The 18746-nt window shown below is 41.5% G+C and overlaps 1 protein-coding gene and 1 non-coding gene across 2 annotated transcripts in view; both read right to left on the reverse strand.

Moving 5' to 3' along the window:
- IARS1 (isoleucyl-tRNA synthetase 1) overlaps positions 1 to 18458 on the reverse strand; it is a 93359-nt gene extending 74901 nt beyond the window's left edge. The window contains exons 1-8 of the mRNA XM_005429846.1: positions 18367 to 18458; positions 15560 to 15679; positions 14929 to 15085; positions 14388 to 14507; positions 11592 to 11674; positions 3985 to 4102; positions 1306 to 1453; positions 39 to 126 (exon numbers count right to left, since the gene is read on the reverse strand). Of these exons, the coding sequence (XP_005429903.1) occupies positions 39 to 126; positions 1306 to 1453; positions 3985 to 4102; positions 11592 to 11674; positions 14388 to 14507; positions 14929 to 15085; positions 15560 to 15678 (833 nt within the window). The 5' untranslated portion in view covers position 15679; positions 18367 to 18458. The remainder of the gene's footprint in view (positions 1 to 38; positions 127 to 1305; positions 1454 to 3984; positions 4103 to 11591; positions 11675 to 14387; positions 14508 to 14928; positions 15086 to 15559; positions 15680 to 18366) is intronic.
- Positions 17692 to 17823, reverse strand: LOC115948865. The gene has a single exon (XR_004082634.1). It is a non-coding gene; the product is annotated as a small nucleolar RNA SNORA84 (small nucleolar RNA).
- Positions 18459 to 18746: the final 288 nt, after the last annotated feature.

The raw sequence follows: 18746 nt of genomic DNA on the forward strand, positions 1-18746 counted from the left end.
CACTGAAAGCTAGCAAGTATAATAATTTATGTACTTGCCTGTCAAGTATCTGATATTCACTGTCAGATTTGTACAGTGCCACCAGTCTGGACTCCATCAAAATGTAAATCTTCCCTGTGGCTTTATCTAGAATATAAAATAAAACAGGAGTTTCATAAACCTGTTTAATCCCCTCATTTGCACCATTATGAAACCTTTCAATGTATGCAAGATATTTTAACAATAAAACTGCCCACAATAATCCTTTCCTACTTTCCAGCTACTTTTTCCCCACCCAGCCAGTTAAGGAACACTTTCCAAAGGCTAAATTTAAACAGAAACCACAGGATAAAACCCAGGCCACTGATTTTCAGTGTGTTTTGTTGTTGCAGAAGCAGAAATGCCTTTTTATTATTGCTGAGTCAAATAAAAAAGCAATTGAGAAGTTTCAGTAAATTGTAACTGAAACAGAGGGAAATGATTGGAAGATGGACAATGAGTACATTAAATCAGTATTATTAAGTTGTAAGGTAGTGATTGCACTTCATGCAGCCTTCCTGAGATTTGCTATTTCAATTACATGCCTGCATTTCTTTATAAAAGAAGTATATACCAACAAAGGAACTTAACATCAAAAATGAGTGACATGTTATGAAGAAAACTCATTTTCTATGCCAAACCTTCCTGATTTCCTAATTTCAATGACAAATTTTATTCAGGTTCCCACCCTGCCAACTTAGGGTCACAGTCCCACAGCAGTGAGCCAGAGACATCCAAACCCAGCTCAGGGCATCAGGCAAGTGAGGTGATTATTTCTAAAAATACCCAGTATTTCTTTTTAAGATGACCAAATTTATGTTAAAACTTTTGAAAACTGAAACATACTTAGTTCTCTTCAAAGAAAGAAAACCCAAACAGGTGGAGTTCACTGCAAAGGCCTGCACAACCTCATGTTTAACACACAACAGATTCATGTGGTCATGCTGAAACTGGAAATTCCTACTCACTATTTCACTTTATAAAAAAAAAGAGGAGAGGTGTTTGTACATGAAGGTATAACTAAAGACTACAAACACACACACCTTTTTTTTATTATTCTTTATTTCATCTATCAATATTTTGTAAGGAACAGTCCTCTCAATTCATGTTAAATAACAAGAGCAGAGCAGCTGGAAATCATCAGCCACATCCAAAGTGAATCTGATCCTTCACACTATCACTGGTTCAACCCCAGCAAAGTTCTGTAAATTTCACATAAACCAGTGTAAAATACAAAACATAAATACAAATCCACAGGCCCTGAAGGAAGAGATGTTCCACACTTGCCTCTGAGTTTTACATATTGCAGTTCTGGGTTAACACAAAGGGCCAGGTTGCTGGGCAAGGTCCAGGGAGTCGTGGTCCAGGCAACAAGAGAAACACTTGGATCTTCCTCCAGAGGGAAGCTCACAGTCACTGAGGGGTCCTGAACATCCTGAAAAACAATGTAACATGCCATGTTCACCTGTGATGGAAAAGGTATTGGCAACATTAAAGTCAGGATAGAGCACCAGTCACTGAGCTCCTCATTACACCAGTGCAATCTGCCAGTCCAACAAGGCCACAGGGTTAAAATCCCCCATTAGCAGGGAGATTTGGGGGATTTGCTGCCAAAACAGCAAAGAAAGACAAGTGCAGTTCCTATAGGCACCTCTTATAACCTCATTTACGAAGTTTAGAATCAATCTCAAGGGTCAGGAAAATGAGCAGCTTCTCAGATACTGAGAAATACTTAGATACTGCTAAATAAAGCCTTTTCCACATTTTCTTCTGCAGCCAGGGATTAGGAAGAACAGACATCACATAAAATGATTCATCTCTAATTAAGAAGCTGTTGTCAACAAGGGGGAAAAAACATTTGGGGTACTTAAAAACAAGAGTATGTCAATATTTAAGAGTAAAAAAAACTCAGGGAACGAGACCTTTGTCAGCTACCCCATAAAACTTCACCTTCAAATGAGTCCTAAAATCCCCTGAAAAGAAGTTTTTCTTTCAGCCAGCTACAACCCTATTCAGTCACTTCACATTTCACATATGATGAAAAGCTGCTTGTAAAAACAAGTCTAGCCCTGCAAATGTGAAATTTTCCCTCTGAAATCCCACATGCCAGCTCAGAGGGTGCCATGCACAGCGACCCTCAGCCCTAAAATAGGCGCTGTGGCCACGGCTCTGCTTTCCAGCCAGCATCATGGAACACTTAATGGCATCATGGGACAGGCAGCTATTTATGTCTGAGCTCAGGGCTGCTCCAGAGGGAATTTTCTGTGAACATCTGGTGCAGTCAACAGTAAAACATAAATATTACATAAGCCATGGCCCAGGCTCAATACCAGGCAGAGATGGAGCCCTCGGTTTGGGCGGTACCGAGCGTGAGGCAGCGCTGCAGGCTCCTCGCTGAGCTCACCAAGGAGATAAAAACAACTGGCAAAGATTAAAAAATACCATCCAGGCTGGCAGGTAATGTGTTGTGTAGTGTTTTAGCTGTTAGAATTTCACCTGCAGACACCATTTCCTCAGTTTAATGCAGTACCAGCTGCTGGCATTGATAACTCAGGTGTGCCTTGGACACCCAGCTCTGGCTCTGAACGTGCCTCTTGTGCTCCTGACCTGTGTCCCAGCTCTCAGAGGATCAATAAACAGCAGCCAAAGGCTGCTTTCCACTGAGAGAAAGGCAACAGCTGCCTCATACCCAGGAATGGCTGTGCTCACCAACAATAAATCCTGTCAGCTCACAGACCCACAACTTCCAAACACCATTTCTGGCAGATGAAAAAGGTAATTTTTGCATGGAGTGGCAGAGTAGCATCCCACCCACACACACCTCTGGATCTAGAGTAAGAAACAGCATCTAAATATTTCATTAAGACTCAAGAAAAGAGCTTCAAGCTTTATGGAAAAAGAGAACATAGATACACATACTACAAACCCTCCAAAATAGTCCTTGTTCTAAAGAAAGCTCATTTATCTGAGCCTGTGTGAAATGGCAGCCCATAAGGGCAAGAAAAGTAATTATTTCAGTTGTCAAACAGTCACAAATATCAAGATCTCTTTGCAAATCTCTCTTTCATAAATCACAAACCGTTTTTTCTTCAGTACAAATACCCTTCAGCAACACTGAAAGCTCTGGTATCTCTGGTATCTGTGGGCTGCATTGTGCTCCAAGTCTATTTAAACATTTGTTTTAAAACCACTATTTTTGGCCAGAAAACTGGCCTTTTTTAGGCAAGATATAGAAACCAGATGTACAATCTGTGCTAGCTCTCTGCTCTCACAAGGCAAGTGGAAGATTTACAATGTAAGGATATGGAGGCCTGGGTCAGGATTGGAGGGGATACAAAACTTCTATCTACAAACCAACGTGGAATTTGGAAAATTGGGACACAAGTTCTGCCTTCACATACATGAACATGAGTTTGTTGTAAGTGAGAAGCTGCACTTGCTTCATTTTGTCACTCATTTTTAAAGAAACATTTTATATACCACAGTAAATCCTGCATTATATTGGGTAAAACATTTTCTGGTGTTTCCCAGTGTAAATTAATGATTCTTAGAAGAACCATTATCCTACAGCTACAGAGTCTTTGACACTCCTTACAAATCACCTCACAGAAGATTCAAATCCTGCCAAAGATCCTCTTCTTTTCAGATGTGCACAGACAGGGACAATGCAGCTCTGCTCTGAAAATTCAGCATGAAAATCCACCACTACAATAAAGCCTTGAGAGCACAGAGAGGGAGGAGTTTACCACAACAAAAAAAGTGGGTACTTTAAACATCTGTAAGTAGTAACCAAGGAAGAAGTCTAAGTTCAAGTGATCCAAACAAATACAGCAAAATACGATCAAAATTAACCCATTTACCTACATTTTATCACCAATTCGGAGTGTAATGACATGTTTAGGAACCATCAAGTGAAAAGTACTAAAGCTTTACAGAAGAAAATAGAGAAATCTGACTGCAGCTTACCTTGTAGTTCTGATGGGACTCAAAGTTGGACAGGGGGGTGTTGCATGCAGTTGAAAAAGGCATGACCTTAACCCCTCTATACACCAGGCCTTTGTCATAGAGCTGCTTGAAAACCCACCTGCAAGTACACAAGGAACAAGGAATGACTTGGTGTTTCACATTTAGTAAATAAACTGTAAAATTTATTTTACAATTTCTGCTCTAGCTGGAGTTTCTTTCTGGTGACACTTAAAAAAATAATCCACCATAAACTTAAGACAATATTTGCAAGTCAGAAGGCAGAGAGATAATTGATTGCAACTGCATTTCTGGCAGATTTTAGCTTTGGCTGGTACTAGCAGCTTGGTATTCCATGCACTGGTGCATAGCACAGAGATTAACCAGCAATATGGATTTTTGTTCCATCTAAATCCCTTCTCAGATCTCCTGAATACAAAGATCACCTGAAATTTGAACAAGGTTGAAATCAGTCATAACTTAGAGAATAGCTGTAGTGACATGGCTGCTCACTTCTCACATGATCTTAATTTTCTGCTGCAGCATCCAGTGCTACAGCAGAGACACAGATACAAATCAGAGTCACCTGCAACCCAGCCCAAGTAAATCCTGATCATTTGAGAGCATTTTCCACAGGAGGCCACAGTTAACCATGAACTCAGTGCTGCAATTTAATGTTCTATTTTGAACTCTGATCCTCACCAAGACCTCAGTCTCACAACAAGGTCTAACTCTCCTCAGGAAATCATCAGTTCAGCCTGGAGCATAGCTGGATCCTTATGTTTTCTTGAAATAATCAAGACAGCACTTAATATTGCAAGTGACAAATTGAGTCAGTGCTCAAGGTGAATGGAAACTGGAAGAGAAACTCTTCACACAACAACTCAAGGTGTGCATGTGATGGAGAAACCCTGAATGCTCCAGGGTTTCCTCAAGGATCATCAACATTTATCAGCTTCTCCCATCCTGCTGACTTGCACACTCAGTGGCACAGCCTGCAGGCTGTAAGGCAGGAGAGGCCAAGCCTTAAATAATCCTGCCAGCTTCAACTCACAAATCAGAGCTGCTGCAGAGCCTCCTCGTTTTGAATTTCACAGCAAAACTGTTAAACTCTGCTGACTTTAAAAGCTCCTTTATTCAAACTATGTTTTCAAACCATTCTGATCCCTTTTCTGGGTCCCTTTGCAGATAAATAGCTCATTGCTAAGCAACCAACCCAGTCCTGGCAAGCAGCACTTCTTTCTGCAGGCTGTCATTTTGTGCTTGAGAATCTGGACCTGTATTTCAGTCAGTGTCTTGTCTTCTATGCTTGGAATTATCATCTTCAACAAAAACCACAAGCAGACTATTGCACTGATTTTATATGTGGCCCAAAATAAGAATATCAAGAGACATGTCCTGGCTTGCTGACATGGAAGTGCTCTGATGCCTTAATCAGAATAATTATTACACTGCAGATTAGGCAGCTGGAGAAAATACAGAATGTCACACAGAAAAGATGTGCAGTCCAATCAGATTCATCCATGGGCCTCCAGTAGAAGTCCAAAACTCTCCTATGAGTGGTCATTAACATCAGAAAAATTAGATAATCCAAAGTCTGAGATGGAAAAAAGCCTCTGAGACCTTTAGCAGCATCAAGTTCTGCCACAGAGAAGCCAAACCCAGGAGTCTCTCAGAGCTGTGCACTCCTACAAAGGTGCCTTACCTTACACACAGCTCCAAAGAAACCTTGTTCAAACAAGAAACGTCACCAACAGCAAGATGTGGCTGCCTGACCCCCAAGCCAAATCTGAAACATAGCAGTGAGTGACTATTTTACAGTGGAGATTTTAAATTAATCAGCTTAGACTTGTATAAATCTAGATCAGTCTTTTATAAAAATGATCCCTGAATATAGTTTCACCAGCTTTCAGCATATAAATTTGAGCTGGCTAACTGCACAAGTTTTTGTGGGAGTTAAAGTAACTTTAAATGTATGCTTACCCCCTCAGAGCATAATTAATGCAGCCTGTGACAAGTGACAGCATTCCTTCTGAAGGTGTTCTATTTGCCTTTCAAAAACAGTAACTGAAACACCTATAGAAAAAGGCTCCACTTTCCTTTCTATAGAACACTGCCTACTAACAGCACACAAAAACTACTCAGAGAAACACTGAATATTTAATTCAGCTGTAAATATAACTGTAAACTCAGGGAGCTGCTCAGGAAAGGTGAGCACTAGTGGAGCTGCCATGCTCCCAATGCAGGCCAGCATCTCCCTCCTGTGGCAATCCCATCCCACTGCACAGCCCGGGCTACAGCTGTGCACTCAGAGCAGGGGTGGGTAAGAGAGGAAATCCCTGAGCACAGCCCTGCCCTGAGCACATCTCTGCCCTGAGCTCCTCCATCCCTCCTGCCCTCTTTGGAGTTTGTCACAATCTGTCCCCTCACACAGCCATTCCAGCAGAATAAACAGAATTCTAGTTGAGTCAAGTCTACTGTTTGATGCCATAGCCCTCATTTTCACTACACAAGCTCTTTTGTTATCTTAAAAAGCACCTAAAATGGTTTCCTTAACAAAAAAGCTGCTGGTGTGCGACCAGCAGAGCTGCAGAGGTGATTCCCAAAGAGCTCCCTGCAGCAGAGCTCACCTGAAACACAGCACCTGCCAAAGATGAGATGGTTCCAACAGTAAGAGTCACTGACAGGTGGAGATCATGTTTTGATTAAAAAGTCATCCCAATATTTTAGACAATAACCTCACAGAACATGGTCTAACCCTCATGTTTGAAAAATGCTGACACTTTGCAAAGGGGCCCCAGGTTTGTAAGCCAAAATTGAAAATGCTGTGCCTTCTGAAAAAAAATAATAATCTAAGGAAACCACAGAGCTCCTTTCTAGTGACAAACAAGCCATTTACTCACAGAAGTGAGAAATCAAATCCTGTTCCTCTAACTCTGCTGCATTTCTCCTCACACATAAATAAATTTAGTTGCATCCTCTTGGCTGTGGGAGCAGCACTCAGACCTTTAGTGAAGAAAAATTCAGTTTGGGAAAAGGTGAAATGCATATTTCAGCTTCTTGTTAAGAGAGAATCTGGTCCCTAAAGGTGCAAGGAATGTTTAACCTCCAAAGTGGCAAGAGTTTGTTGTTCCTGAAGTGCAATGGGGGTCAAGCCCAGTCAATAACAAAGCCTTGCTCTCCCCAGAACTCCCAAAAATCCAGAAGCTTCCTGCAGAATTTGTTCATCCAAGTCACACAAACACCACACAAACAGCACATGGATATAACCAAATTCCTGCAAAGGGAGCTTTTACTTCGAAAAGATACTGAATCAGTCAATGCAGCACTGCAAACACCCCTGACATCCCACATCCAGCATCTCTCAGTACCCAAAAGCAAGCTGCCCTTCTCCAACACCTCCATCCAGCTCACATCAAAGAGAAGGTTTGATCTTGGCACTTCCCAAGCCCTTAATGCCATTCCTTTGAGGGATCAAGGAGCTCTGTTTGCAGTGATCAGTATCTAAGGGTTTGAGAACTCCAGTCTTTCCAGAGAACTACCTCATAACAAACACGGAGATTTATTTTCAAACACATATAAAGTGCTTTGCCCCCTTTTTTTCTCTTTAAAGAAAAAACAGCAGGAACTGTGAACAGTTCCGTGGCCATTAGGACAGCAGGATCTAGAGGTCTACGATTTCAACATATCCATGGTACTTTAGGTAAATGGACAAAATTATTGCTGTGTGACCTCACATCAGTTCACACCAAGATAAAAGGACAATTTTAAAGCCTCTGTAGACCTACCAAACAAATCCAGGCACAAACACCACCCTGTGTAAGAAGCCCTGTCATTTTAAAGTTCAGACAACACTGCATCCTAACAGCACCATGGCAAGCAGAGCTCCTGAGGAAAAGGTTTTCCTACAACTCATGGACAACACTTGAAAAACAAGAGGAAATTAAAATGAAAGCAACATGCAAAAACAGATGCTTAGGGACAAAAACAAAAAAAAAAAAAAGAAAAAAGTACTCAAAAAACACTGGATGTGAATCAAAAATGCATAAGCCTAAGTGGAACATGAATTCCAATAACAAACACAACCTATCTTTAGAATAGCAGCTTGGAAAGAGAGCTCCTGAAGAAAGTCAGGAAAAGCATTTCTTTGTTCCAGGGCTAGGAATTGTTGAGTACAGAAGTTGTCAAATACCATGTTAAACTAGCACTGAAAGCTTTAAAAACCTGGCATACAGAGATTATTATCCTGTTCCAGGTCTACCCTCCAAGCTGTAACCTCCAGAACTGTGTGTCTGTTGAGAGATTCTGGATCAAGCCAGAAATGCAAAACACCTGCATAACAGTAAATCTGAATATCTAAAACTGATGCTAGACTTTTCCCAAAGGTCAGCCATAGGACTGCAGTTTTCCTCCTCCAAAATACAGATAAGGGGATACAACAAGACTGGAATGGTGAGAAGGTAACAACCAGGGGGCTAGAGAACTTAATGCACAAAAGAAATACAAGAATGAGGGGAAAAAAATACAAGTAGCTCATAGAAAAATGGACAAACCACACTTCTTATCACCAGTATCTCTCTAGAGAATCATTAGTCATGAAATACACAGAAAACAATGGTGATTTCTATTAGGAGAAATCTATTGGGAGAATTTCTATACAGAGATCTGCTGTTCTGAGACCGCTCTGGTTTATAAAGTGCTGAGTGCTGGGCCTGTCTCAGGGCAGGCTGGGTGTGAGCCCAGCTCTCCCTGGCAGCTCCTCCCAGAGCTCTGTCACCAAGGGCTGTCTCTACCAGGCTCAGCCCGCAGTTGCTCGTTTGGGCACTAGATGGTGACAGGAATCTGCTCGAGCCACCCTTCAGAGGAGCAGGAGGAGAGGCCAAGCCCTGGCATCACCTGGGAATGCAGACCATCCCCTCATCCCACCTGGGCTGCTTCCCAGGGGTGAACTCACGCCCAGCCCACCCCTGTGCAACAGCCCAGCACTGAGGACAATCATTTATAGTTATTCCACCTCCCAAAGGTTTCTTTCAGATCACCTCAGAAAGAAGTTTAAGCTCCCAAACTCCTCTCCATTTCACTGGATGTGCCTTGTGGCTGTACAAAAAAAAGGCAATATTCCATGTTTGTGCTATGCCAGCTCAAGAACATCACTGACTGCACTGTTCCAGTGAAGGGCACTTCTTCACTGAGATCCAAGCTGGCTGCAGGACAAATTGTAAAGAATTAGAACTTAAAAATTCTCTTCTAGTTATTCAGTATGTGCAGAGTTGACTGCATCTTAACATGCAAACCAGTGCAGTATCACCTCTCACTGACACCAACTTTCAATCCTCCTCTGAAAAATTCTGTCAGGATACCACAATTCTACCAGTGAATGTTTTGTTGTAAGTCAAAATTTAGCAGGCTAAAAATTCAGTTTAGTCAGTCATCATATGACAGCATCAAAATGCCAACAAAGTAGTCATTTCCACCAGACCAATTATAAAGATAAAAAAGAAATGCTCTCCAGCATTCTGAGCTGATTAATATTGTTTTGTAGAGATACTGTACAACAGATGTATTTGGTGTCTGAGCCCTAAATACTCCAAACCTAAATGATTTGGATCAAATCAGCCACCACTGAAAACAACATTTATTAGAAGTATTAGATTATTTCACTGAACTCAACAGAAACAAGGAAGAAAACACCACATGTCACAAAGAAATTCCAGTTGAGGCCACTCCAGAGCTGCAGGAAAAGCTACAGACCAGAAAAAACCAACCTAAACAGACTGGTTTAGCTGATTATATGACTAAAGACAAACTCCTCACCATATTTTAACCACAAAACCTACAGCTGCCATGCCCACTCCCATTTTCATAACCAGGTTATTTTTTCTGGATCTAAAATCAGCATTGTACTCCCACAGACAGAAAAACAACAAGGTCAAACCACTGGACAGGCCAATATGGTCTCCAGGGCAGTCAATGCAGAAATTAAGCTGCTTTTCTACACAGCTGGACACTAAATTTTAATTTTTTTTTTAAAGAATTTCAAAAGGAGCTCAGAAAAAATGGAATCAATTGTGAGAGAAGCATGCTAGAATCTACAGCTCAAATTAACACTCCTGAGGGACATGCAAAGTAACTTCTGTAACACCTTGTGGGTCTGATGGTGGCCTGGCTAACCATCCAATTTAGTTCATTTTTAGGAAATTGTGCATTACCCTGCCAAAAACACCACTTTAAGTGCAGTGACAGAGCTCTCTTTAAGCATTATCTTCTTCAGCCCTGAGACAGTCCTAGCAGACTTTCCAAAAAAAAACCCCAATTTTTAAAACCAGAAAATGTTTCATTACAGGATTTAACAGAAACTAAACAGTATCAGGAGGCAAAAAAAGTACAAAATTAAAAGGCTTGTCTGCCTACATGCTTCCTGAAATCTCACTGTGTTTTCAGATCCAATATAATTTAGAGTTTGTATCAAAGCAGGCATTAGAGGAGGTGATCTCTGTAACACAGGTGAAAGTCCAGAAACTGCCTTTTGAAGAGCTGGTGGGAGAAACAAACCACCAAAAAAGGCTTGGGCTGCTGAAAGACACCCTGCAACTAGCTCAAGGCAGGTTTGGTTTTTAAGCTGCCAGTTAAAGAGGATTTGAGGTGCCACTAAGCATTTTTGTAATTTACAAAATGAAGGTTTCTTGTCAGTTTTGGCTTTATAATTATGCAGGGTTTCTTCAGCTGAGTGAGTTAAACATCTGCTGCCTTCCCACCATCTCTCCACTGAAATCTCACTGGCACTTCAGCCCTCTGCAGTGGCTTCAGGGACATCTAAAAGGTCTGTCAATCCAGTGGCAGAACTTTATGAAACTACACAATTAAAGCTGATTAGTAATGCTAATATTACCAAATATTCCATAATACTTTATTATGCACATCATTTGCTTTTCAATGAATGTTGAATTCACCTTGTCATTCTATCACCCAAAGGACTCACAGCTGCCATTTCTTCACTGTGTTAAACCAACCTGTTCATCCTTAAGCTGGAAGGTTATCTTGTCTTCTGAAATCCCAACAGGCACCCTGAATACATTGCCAAAACACCTAAATTTTATTAAGCTCTGCACCAGGAGTCCAAGGCAGTTGTCAAATTGTGCTGCCAAGAAAAAGATAACAGCAGATTCACAGCCTCTAAAATCAGGCTTGAAGAAGAGGTTTGGAGCTAAACTGAGCTTGGACAGTTTGCCATTTACAGCTGACAGTGTGAAGAACATCAGAATGCAGAGCTAGAATGTAATTTCCTAAACCAACCAAGGACCATATTAATAGATCTTCAGAACTGCTTTGAAGCTGGCATGGAGCAGCAAGATTTCAGAGCTCACTAAAGGCAGTGCTGGTACACTTTATTTTGCAAAGCCCTGCTATCCTGGAGAAGGAAAAAAATGGGACAATTCCTTGCATCACTTGAACATCAAGAGATTTCACATCACTTTAATCCCTCTGCCTGATGTTTCATCTGCATTTGGCATTTTCTGAGCAGTTCTAGTGCTAAATGGACCAACATATGTTTGCAATGAGTGAAGCCTTTCTCACATTTCAAATCCCCAAAGAGAGGTGTGTTCACTTACCACACAGACTCCATGAACTCAGGGTAAAGAGTTTTATAGTCATTTTCAAAGTCAATCCAGCGACCTAATCTAGTAACACTGAACTGTTAAGACACAAAAACAGAGATGGAAAGGCATCTTAATAATGCATCATCATATTACATTACCAATATTTATTCTGTAAAATAAAAATCAGCTGGGTTTTAAGTGCAGTGTTTGTCCCATCCCATTGAAATACATCTATAAAGCATTTTAGCCTGATAATAGTTCCAAACAGTGCATTCATACAGGCAGAAATAAGGAAGGAATGAAACCATGAGCATGGTTATTTAGAACCAAGGTCGCACATGAGACAAATGTGTTCAACACAGCAAAACCAGTAGATCACTTGGATCATTCATCAGATAGAAATGGTGGATTACCCAAGGTTCAGCCAAGGTTCAAATGCCTGAAAATTGCTTTTCATGATAGTGGTCACACTTCTATTTTTAAGACTACTTGTTGCAGAGACAGTGAAAACCCAGAAGTCTATCAGCTTTCAGTTCCATACAAACATGATGTAACTTGAAGACAAAGCAATGCTGAGAGAAATTGATACATGACAAGTTATCAAACCCTTCCAGGGCCAGCTGCCTTCTCTGCCTGCCCAGAGCCATGAGAGGGCTGCCAAAGCCCCAGCAGTGACAGGTGCCAGCCCCTGGCTCAGGACAGGTCATGGTCACATTCAGACACTGATGAGGAATGAGCCAGCTGTGGGATTCAGTGGGCCAAGTGGGATTTCACAGCCACCCAAACCCCCCAGCTGTGCAGAGAGCCAAGGCAGGGACACCTGTCCTGACAGTGTTAACAGAGCCCACACTGCATGTCAAACCAGCCAAGGGAACACAAAACATTCATTCCCTCACCTCTAGATTTTCATACCACACCTGAGCTCCTGACATGGATCAGTTCCCACCCTGACCTTTAAGCCACTCTGACATTCCACTAATAAGATCCACAGCCTAGGACTGATTAGCACAAGGATTCACAAAGTTGGAGCATTATGTCTGGTCTCAGCATTGTGAGATCTCACACAGCCAAGGAACCTTTTCTGTTTTTTCATAAAGCTCAAATATTTGCTAACCACTCCATGCAGAAAATAAACATTATCTACCAGGAATGTTGGTAATTCCTCTCCCAGCACTATTCCAAAATATTTGAGTTTAAACAAATTTCATTATTTTTATTTATCATCTAAAATACACACATACACACACAAGTTTATGAACAAAACAGAATACAAAATCCATTCACCACCCAAAAGATCAAGTGCTTGCACTAACCAGCACCACAAAAACACCAGCTGCTGAAGCACAGCAAGGTAAAAGGTAGAGAAAATGAACCACAAATGTTCCAAGTGTGGCTGGGATAGTTAACGTTCTTCTTCATAGCTGGTCCAGTGCTGTGTTCTGGATTTAGGATGGGAATCATGTTGTTAACCCACTGCTGGTTTTGGTGCTGCTGAGTTGTGCTTGCCCTAAGCAAGGAGTTCTCAGTTTCCCAGGCTGTGCCAGCCAGGAGCTGCACAAGGAGCTGGATGGGAGAAGAGCCAGGACAAAGAAAAGCCAGGACAGCTGATCCCAAGTGGCCAAAGGGACATTCCATAGCACAGCACATCGTGCCCAGCAGAGAGCTGGGGGCTGGGCGTCACTCAGCAGCCAGACTGGGCTTGGGTTTCCTGGCTTTTATTCCTCCCTCTTTTACTATTATCATTAGCATCATTATATTTTATTTTGTTTCAATTAAACTGTTCTTATCGCCCCTCTTTGGTACTTGGCTGCCAGCTGGGGTTAAACCACCACAACAAACCAGAATGAATCTTGCTATTTTTATTTCTAAAAGCAACAAAGAATTATCAACGATGGGTTTGAAATACATTTCAGAGTGTAATTTGAAAAAAAACAAACAGTCTGATTTTCATTCAGCCATTCACTGAGGTTTAGACCACAGTTACTCTACCCAAGGTACCTCTGGTTTCTTCATGCTCCCAAGGGCAAGAGGCAAGTGATAATCAAGTAAGAAACTCCTATTTCCAAAAAAAGAAATACAGCAGGACTAGAAACATGTAGAGAAGTGTGATGAAGTAGAAGAGCCTTTGCAGGAGGAAAAAATTAAAATAATTAGGACTGTTCTGCCTAGGAAAAAAAAAAATTATTGTTAAGATAAAGCTTTATTGGAAATAATTTTAGAGAACTACCATTCTTCAAACTTGCAGACACCAACACTCTCCCTGTATTCCTGGGATGAAAAGCTGACACCAGTATTCTCTGGGAAGACTGAGGGTTTACCCACACCTCTTGTGACAAAACCAGATGTGAGCATTTCTGCTCTTCCAAAAATAAAAGCTGCTGCCCTGCACTCTGGCAATGAAAAGACTGTGGGGGAAGAGGAGCAAAAAAGCAGTGAGGTTAATGTTAATTTTCTTTAATGCCTCCATTAGAAAACCAGACAGATCTTTCAATTTTCTATACAAGAGAAGACACAAAGAAAGAGACAATGCTCAACATATCTGTTATTTGTTCAGTAGCTCCTTAGACACTTGGAGCTCCAGGTAACCTGCCAGTAACCTTCTCTTGACAGCACAGCAGTGTCTGTTCCAAGCCACAGAGGGGCTCTTTTTGTTCCCTTTCGGGATCACAGGGGAGAAACACAGGAGCTTAAAGGCATGAGATTTATGCATACAATCAGAGAAAAGGATGAAGTTCCCCCCACCTGAAACACTTCTGCACAAACACATTTAGAAATGCTCAGCAGAACGTGGACTGAGCCTGCACTCACCTCCCACTCCTTGGCATATCTCATGACAATCCCTCTGCACTCTTTGTTGTAAGCTTCAATGCCCATCTTTGCCACATCCTCTGGCCCTTTAATGCCCAAAGTCTTGTCAATCTCATATTCCTGGGAGCATGGAAAACAACCAAACAAAACATCCTGTTAGCAAAAGCTTTCAGGAGTCCCCTGGATACTTTATGTGTCCTGTGCATTCTAATGGGGCTCAGGGGCCTCCTTTAACCTTTTGGGATTTCATGGGAGCTGCACCTGAACCAGGCAGGGATTTCAAAGGCTCACCCTGGTGTGACTGTTTCTTTAGAAAAATAAACAAAACACCAGCTTCTGAAATATGAACCAAACAAATAGGGGTTCATAGCAATGACCAGTAGGAAGCTCTTGAACTCACCACACACTGGACAAGGAACTTCCATTTCTCTTTTAGCAACAATGTCAGGCATAAAAGCAACAGAAATATGAGTGATAAGCAGGGAACATCAGGAAAAGAGGAACCACCAGAAGTATCCGCAGATAAATTCATGACACATACCACAGGTAAGCCATGGCAATCCCAGCCAAACCTCCTCTCAACATGAAAACCACTCTGATGAGCAAATCTGGTCACAATGTCTTTGATGGTTCCTGCAAGAATGTGGCCATAGTGGGGGAGCCCCGTGGCAAACGGGGGGCCATCGTAGAAGTTGAACCTACAACACAAAACATTCCTCATTAAAGCAAAAACTCAGCAGCAGGTCAGTGACGGGGAGACTCCATGCTTGCACTACTTGTGTTTCACTTGGACAATGTCCATTCCTTCCTCTTCCACCATCAGCCAGCACACGTGGCACTGGAGGGAACATTCCAAGCTGTTCAGTCCCCACCACTGCCAGTTCTACCAGGATTCCCATGGCACACCCAGCACAGTGCGAAGAGCTCTTTGCTTACCTCCCCATTTCTCTTACAAACACACCAAGCAAGAAATTACAGGTTTATTTCAACTGTTAGAACACTGCTGATTCTTCACCAAGTGAAATATAAAGGGACAGCAGCACAAGCCAGGCCTGCTGCTGGCCAAGGGAGCAGCTGCTGTTTACAGAACCAAGGAAAAGCAAAGAGTAATTACAGCCAAGCCAACCCTGCACTGCCACACACAACTGCTACAGCTTGTAACAGATTCTTACCTAGGTCTGTTCTTTGATTGCTTCAGGCATTCCTTGAAACAATTCAGATTTTTCCAGAGCGTCAATATCTTCTCTTCCTCATTTGGAAAATTTATGTTTTCTGGAACTTGTTGAACCATTCTTTCCCAATAAGGATCAATAAGAGAAAAATACATATTGAACAGAAGTGAGAAAAAAAATAACTCTACAAGTACAACTTTTATCTTCCAAATCCATATCACCAATCCAAAGAGCCTGATTCATTGCAGGCATGGAAGCAAGCACTCCATTCTAAAAAAAGCCTAATTTTGACTGACTCACACCAAAGTTTTGGAACAGGAAAAGGATTCTCCATTCATTCAACTATGATTGTTCCCTTTTTTATCATGTTTTTATTTCTGTTTCCCAGAGAAAACAGTCAAAGGGTAAATTATGTTTTGGTTACAGGGTGTTTTTTTTCTTCAGGAAAAGCTTCTGAGTTCAAACTGACCCTTCAGCACCAGTTTGTATCAGAGAGTTTCACTTTAAACTACTGGAGAAGGGGCTCCTTTTCCCTGTACATCTATTCACAAACTGTTTAGATGTTTAAAAAAGCATTTTCTATCAGGCTGTGCCAGCAATCTCAGATGCCCCTAAAAGCAGCCAGACTGCAGAGAGCACAGCTGAAAAACTGCAAACATGAACATGAATTTTATAAGTACATTAAAACTAAGCCCCAACAGGCCACTTCTGTACAAGCTCCACAAGCAACACAGGGAAGAGGAATTCTCAACATTATTGAGAACACACAGCAGTTGCCTGGTTCCAGAGCTGCTATGAGATAGAAAGGGGTCAGATTTCAATAAAAAACCACAGCAAGAACTAAACAAAGCTGTTTTAAGACAGCAGCTCCCTAACAGGAGAAAATTGGTCATGAAGGTTGCAACAGATGAGGCTAGAGAATAAAAGGGTTCTTCCACCTCTCGCTTCAGTGCTGCTGCTCCTGAGCACACACCAGAAGTAGCTACTACAGCTTTGAGCTTGACTCAGCATTAGAGAATTACAAGTAACAGCACAAGGCCTGAGATGTGGGATTTACTCAGGTTTGTAAATACTAACCATAAAAAAGCAACAAAGGCAAATGCATGAAGACAACTCTTCCAGTTACAGGTGAAGCTCCAAAACATTTCGTTAAAGAAAACCCAGAACACCACAAAAACTGCCAGCTCAAGGTTTGAACCCCTATGAAAAAATGTGCTACAGACCAACTCCACCACTTTTGTATTCATGACAAATCATTCTCTCCACTAATAAACCCAAATTATCCTTTATCATATTATTGTAATTGAGAGTCCCACAACCTGGTGCACAGGCAGCACAGCATTTGGAGGGGAAATCAGGGGCTGACAAGGAACATGTGGACATGGCCTGGGTGTATTTTAAATGGTAATAACCAGCTTGAGCACAGTGAGTTACTCTACACACAACCTGTAGGAAAGTTTTCACCATTCTGCCTCTGAGCACTGATTAGGCTGTGTCCTTTCTCAGTGACTTGATCACAGAGACAATGGAAATGATAAAAGAATTCAGCTTAAAGCCTTGATCTCCCACAAGCCAGCTGACCTGAGGTTTAAGAATCTGCGTGTTCTACTCAGCTCCATGTCACATTGTCTGAAAAATCCCTGTGCCCAGGATTTTTCTCCTGGGAAACTGAGAAACCTCGGAGAAAAGGGAAATAATTCTTATCTCATTTGATTCTCCTGTGTTTTGCTCATGGGGAATGTGTTTGGAGATTGTTTCATTGGTTTCTGCTGTGAATTATTTTGACTTAATGGCCAATCAGTGCCAAGCTGTGTCAGGACTCTGGAGAGAGTCAGGAGCATTCATTGTTATCTTTTAGCATTCTATAAGTACCCTTGCTGTATTCTTTAGTATAGTTTAGTTTAATATTCTTTAATATAATATAGTATCATAAAATAATAAATTAGCCTTCTGAGAACATGGGAATCAAGAGTCATCATTCCTTCCTTTGTCTGGGGGGAACTCAAATATAAACTCAGCTCCAGGACCTGCATGTCCTGCTCAGCCCCAGCTCACTGTAAATCAGTGTAGCTGCAAAGGGTTGGGAGCCTGGCCAGCTGCCAGGGCTGAGGAAGCAGAGGCAGGCTGGTTTGGGGTGTGCCTGAGGCAGGGCTGAGGAGGCTGCTCAGGGCTCACAGCCTCCCTGCGTTGCCCCAGGGTCACTGTGAGCCCATCCTCCAACTGAAGCACTGCACGGGCACAGCAGTGTCCAGCAACCACAGGGCACAAAGCACCCACACTCTCAGCAACAGCGCCAGTTTATTGCATCAGAAGCAGGGGGGAGGAAATACTGCTGGGAATTCATGTGCAACCATCATTACCGGTTAGATTTTCCAAGTTACAAACCAGAATTTTATGGAAATTTAGAATTTTAAAGAGATTGATTTAAAAGGCAAAAGCATATTGAAAATCTTGCCATGGCTCAACCTCAGCTGAGAAAAAAAGCCAAGATCTAGCAATCATTTTACAGACAGAGGTATGAATATCTCTACAGAACAGAAAAAAGCCTACTATAAGCAATCTAGGTATTTTTCAATCACAAAATAATGAATAACTTCATTACTTTGAACACAGACTGAGCAAAAACATCACAAACCGTATTACAAAAATGATACAAACACATCTAATAAACCCCACTTTCAGACAACACTTCACATCTACAGAGATCAGAAAACACATGAAGGGTTCTCTGTGCATTTTCTGCTGATAAGAAGTGTTAGGGTTTAAGACAATGCACCATTAAGCAAGTTTTTATTAAGGACACTCACTTTTCTAGAGGATAACAACATTCACTAGCAAAGGTGTCAGTTTGGAGATTGTGCTACAGCAGTCTGAGACTTAAGCTGGGCTTCTTATCTACAAGAAAAAAAAACATGCATTAAAATCATAAAAGCAAGTTCCCATTAACTTTTTTAAAGTATCAATTTTTAAAAAAACAATAAAAACTCAATTAAAACACCACTATGAATGACGTGAACCCACATTTGAGAAATATTGCTGTACTTCCCATACATCAGATATGTGATTAAAACAAAGTGGATTTCATGATATTAATCATTTTGTTGACTGAGAAATGGCAAGTACAAAAACACAGGATGAACTAAAGGTGTACAAAAGGTTTCTGATTTCCAGGGGTTTATGATCAGTC

Source organism: Geospiza fortis, unplaced genomic scaffold, assembly GCF_000277835.1.
Source record: "Geospiza fortis unplaced genomic scaffold, GeoFor_1.0 scaffold897, whole genome shotgun sequence".
Lineage (NCBI taxonomy): Eukaryota > Metazoa > Chordata > Aves > Passeriformes > Thraupidae > Geospiza > Geospiza fortis.